A 5,136-nucleotide genomic window follows, 5' to 3' on the forward strand; every position below is an offset into this window, starting at 1 on the left:
AACTAAATGAATGAAACTAATATGTTTAAAGTATATTGATTAATTTTTTTATGACTTCTCAACAAGAATACAGTAATAACAAATAATAAGAACATAGTAAACGCAAGAAATTGAAGAAGAATAAGGATAATAGAGTAAAGTAAGAGCTTGGAAAAAAGAATTGGAGAAAAAGATTGCTCAGGAAGAACACTGTAAATCATAGGACTCAATCCAAAATCGTAAGAATAACCACTTCAGTGTAATCGTATATATAGGGTGTTTTTGAAGAAGGAAATCATTATCTTCTAAAAAATTGGGATCCTAAGATATCATCTTGAAGATTTTCGGCTATTCATTTGGAAAAAAAAAAGATATCAACTATATTAATTCAAAACTTCAAATTAATTGACTTTCTTATTTAATTAGTTTTAAAATTCAAACAATACTCTCAAATTGATTCATTTAATGTGGGATATTCTGGGAGATAAATTATGAATAATATTGACTTTAATTTTGACTCTTAAATTTTGTTGATTTAATGGGATTTGATTAGATTTTATAGGTTAATAACTTAATTATTGATATTCTTGTTTAATTAGTTTTTTTAAAAAAATAAATAAATAATAAAATATAAACGGGTTTGAATTTGGAAATCAAAAGCTATAAATAAGGGAGTTAAATTATGAATAATATTAATTAGAGAAATTGATATCATGTATATAAATAGAATGATATGTTTCAATTGATAAAATAATTAATGAATTTAAAGATTCTATAATTATTACAAATACTATAATTAAATGTAATTGTGTTTGAATTTTATTTGGCGAAGATGATGTCAGCAGTTTGTTATAATGGTGGAAAATATATGATTAAAACACAATCAATGGCCCTGATTGCTTCATTGGTGAATTAAGAGTTCTCTTTTAATAATATTTAAAGATAGTAATTATTAATCCCTTATGGCTGTTACCTTAATTTTTTCACTAACCCTAATTATATTTCTCCCTTTCTTTCTCATAAGGGTTGTGCTATAAGTACCCTCTTTTTCACATTTACCCCCCCTAATGTCAATCAAATCAAATTATTGACATTTGATTTGAGATCATGTTTTTTATCTTTTTTGACATAAATATATATATATATATATATATATATATATATATATATATATATATATATATATATATATATATATATAACGATTTTAAGAAAAATAAAACTTTTTTTTCTTTTTTTGACACACTTCGAACTTGGAACCTTTTTTTGACACACTTCGAACTTACATTAGCAACTTTTAAGCTATATACATCTAAAACGTTTTTTATTTTTAAGAAAAATAAAAATTCTAAAACCTTTTTTCTTTTTTTACACACTTCGAACTTACATTGGATTCTTTTTCCTTTTCTTTATCCACTATATTTACCATAAATTTTTTGTTTGTCATCTTCCAAATTCAAAAGATTCCCATACTGAGAAAGAAGCTGTAATTATTGTACACCTAATAATAGAAATATTACTATTCGTTTATTATTATTATTATTATTATTATTATTGATTTGATATATCTTTATCTTTATCTTTATCTTTAATAATAAAGAAGCTGATTTGACATAACTTGAACTTTATACATTATATAAACGAACGATTCGTTCGATTCATTCGATTCACAAAATTATCGGTCGTTCCTTCCGTCCTTATGGCAAGTTTTCACATAAACATGGTATGTATTTTTGATAGATAATTTTAGTTTAATCGTAAGTTGTTATATGTTATTTTTTAGTGGAATTCTTTTAAACTGGCCAAATATATATTTATATTTGTTAGGTGTTTAGCAGTTGTGAAAACTTAACGGAGTGGGTGCAAGAAACGGCACGGTCTCTTGGATACGTGGTTGTTATTAAAAGAACAAAGACAAAAGGATATGGATATGGATATATTTCAAAAATTATATATATGTGTGATCGGGGTGGTGTATCAAGAGGTCCGGAGACGTCCACTAAAAATACAGGGTCCAGAAAAACAAATTGTCCATTCGAAATTTTTGTTTGTTACTATAAGTCAGATGATGTTTGGAGGTTAAATGTTAAAAATGATGAACATACTCATGAACCAGCAATGTATATGGAGGGTCACCCATTTGCAAGGAGGTTAACCCTAAATGAATCAAAAATGGTTGAAGAAATGAAGATAAACAATGTGCCTGCACGGGATATTCTATCGGCGCTGAAGAGACAAAATTCCAAAAGTGTTTCTACACTGAAAACAATTTATAATGAGTGTTACAAACTTCAAATGGATGAACGTGGAGATCGAAGTCAAATGCAAGTTGTCTTCAGATTTTTGCATTCAAAAGGATATACATTTAACCATCGTGTAAATGATACAACCAATGCCTTGGAAGATCTATTCTTTGTTCACCCAACATCATTGGAAATATGGCGTGCATTTCCACAGATTATGATGATGGATGTCACATACAAGACTAACAAGTACAAATATTTTTTTAATTGTTTTGTATTTATTAATAGGTGTAACATGCCTTATATGTTTGCTATACTAATTATTTTTCTTTTATTAATAGGTATAACATGCCTTTTTTGGAGATTGTTGGTGTTACTTCAACAAACACGACATTTTCCATTGGTTTTGGGTTCATGGATAAGGAAAAAGAATCCAATTACATTTGGGCTTTAAATTGTCTAAAGGCCATAATCGACAGAAAGCTACGTAGTTATTAAAAGAAAGCTACGTTGAACAGTCAAATGAACGGAAACATAGTTATGTCAGAAAATTGTGGGACATATTTTCACCATCAACAACTACAGTTGTTGATCCAGGTACTATTTTCTTTAATATATTAATTTGTATAATAAAATGCTAAAAAATTACTTGTTTATTCAGATGTTCATAAAAATACTCGTGGACGTCCACGATTGAGCAAACAAAAGTCCAAAAATGTAGGCCACAACACCCCACCTATACCAACGCCCACCCCTACCAATACTCGTAGACGTATTTTTTCTACGAATAGAACAGATAATATGGATACTAGTGACCTTGACTTAAATCGGGAACCAGAGAGGCATAGCACGTACTCGTTTCGCGAACATTCAATGTCCAATTCATACTTTAACCAAGATCAACCATCTTATACTTCAATCCCACTTATGAATGAAATTCCACATCAATTTCATCCATACGTCAGGAACATTACAAATGTCGAAGGAGATGGAAATTGTGGATTTCGGTCTATAGCAGTTGCTCTTGGTCGTAGTGAACATGATTGGCTTCAAAGTAGTTACGATCTATACAACAAGTTATTATCACACTATCAAGAGTACACTATGATTTATGATGATGTTCATTTTTTAAACCGCATAAGTCCACTCATTGAATTACTCTCGATCGGGTTTTGCGGTATCGGAGTATTGGTTGATTATGCCAGACACTGCTATACTCATTGCTAACAGATACGGTGTTATCGTTATTTATCTAAGCAAACAAGGTTCTTCAACGTGGTTCCCACATCGATATGGCCCGCAAGACATACCAAACTCTGCATATGTCGTTATCGCCCACATTCACCCTAACCATTATGTAATGGTTGATTTACAAGGAGCATATCCAATGCCTGATGTTTTGTCCAGGCTTCTCCGTACATACAGATCAGAACATTCGGCTGCATGCGAAACATTGTATAGTGCTCGACTAAATGTTTTCAATCTGTATAACGCACCACGCAATACGCAATTGTAATACCGTACCAATTAATATCCGTAATTAATAGGGACAAACTTTGCTTTTGTTCCGATTTTATATAGTCGTTCGAATTTATAATGTCCGATTTATAAAATGTTGTTTGAAGTTTATAATAATAATAACAGTAATAATATTAATATTAAAATATAAAAAAATATTTAAAAACTGAGTTTATATAGCCGTTTGAATTTATAATATCGTCCGAATTTTAAAATTTTATGTGAAATTTATAACAATAATAATAATAATAATAATAATATAAATTAAAAAAGAATTAAAAACAAAAAAAAATATTGTCCGAATTTTAAAATTTTATACGAAATTTATAACAATAATAATAATAATAATAATAATAATAATAATAATAACTAGAAAGGTTACCCCCGCTACGCGGGGGCCAGAAGCTTTCAATGTTGTTTCCGAATTGATAAATATGACAGACATAGAAAGTGCAAGGATGAAAAGTCCGGGCTTTGCCCCGGACAAAAAATGTAAAAGTTTTGACTGCAAGGACCAGAAGTGTGAAAATGGCTAAAGAATTAAAGGGGTAGGAATTAACAAAATTTTAGAAAAGGGATCAAAGTTGTCAAACCGTTAAAGTTTTGTGGCCAAACTTTAAATATTAAAAGGTTCCAAAAAAATATAAAAATATTGATTGCAATGACCAAAAGTGTCAAAATGGTTAAAAAATAATGACCAAAGTTGCCAAAAAACATCCAAATTTAGTATTCATAACTTCCAACAATAATACAGGGACCAATTCTGCCAAAAAAATGGGAAGTTGAATGGAACACAAACAAAAGGACATGAATAAATTAATTAAATAAGTACAGGGACCGAATATGTAAACCAAAGACCAAACTTGGACAAAGTATCACAAGTTTATTATTCCTTTCTTCCACAACTTTAATATATATATAACTAGGTGTGAATCCCGTGTACTACACGGGTTGTTTAAAAAAAATTATATATGAAGATATAAACTTTAAATATTTTTTTAAAGAAAACATTAAATATCAATAAAAAACAACAAAATATGGTTATTTTTTTTATATAGACCATTTTGCCTAATGAACTAAAAAACATGTCAATTTTGAATTATATATATTGAAGGAACATATTAAAATTTGAAAATATAGGGAAACAAATTAATGACACATTAATTATTTTCTATAACCTAAAAATTAGATAGTTAATTAAGAAAATCAAAAATTACCACAAAATGACAAGTGGAAATTAATTTCTAAGAATTAACCACAAAATTACATGTGTCCAAATGCATAAGAAATTAACAAGTGACAAAAATTCTTTATTTATTAGGGAAGATAATAATACAAATTAAAAAGAATTAAAAACAACTAAAAAACAAAATAGAAAAAAAAAACAAAAAACAAC

At 28.4% G+C, this 5,136-nt stretch overlaps 1 protein-coding gene across 1 annotated transcript; it reads left to right on the forward strand.

Moving 5' to 3' along the window:
- Positions 1-2,097: 2,097 nt before the first annotated feature.
- On the forward strand, positions 2,098-3,738 carry LOC145158462 (uncharacterized). Its single transcript, XM_079077356.1, has 4 exons — positions 2,098-2,471; positions 2,564-2,709; positions 2,884-3,276; positions 3,365-3,738. The coding sequence occupies exons 1-4, from the start codon at positions 2,098-2,100 to the stop codon at positions 3,736-3,738; spliced, it is 1,287 nt and encodes a 428-aa protein (XP_078933482.1).
- Positions 3,739-5,136: the final 1,398 nt, after the last annotated feature.

Source organism: Lactuca virosa, chromosome 2, assembly GCF_052849685.1.
Source record: "Lactuca virosa cultivar CGN04683 chromosome 2, Lactuca_virosa_CGN04683_v6, whole genome shotgun sequence".
NCBI lineage: Eukaryota > Viridiplantae > Streptophyta > Magnoliopsida > Asterales > Asteraceae > Lactuca > Lactuca virosa.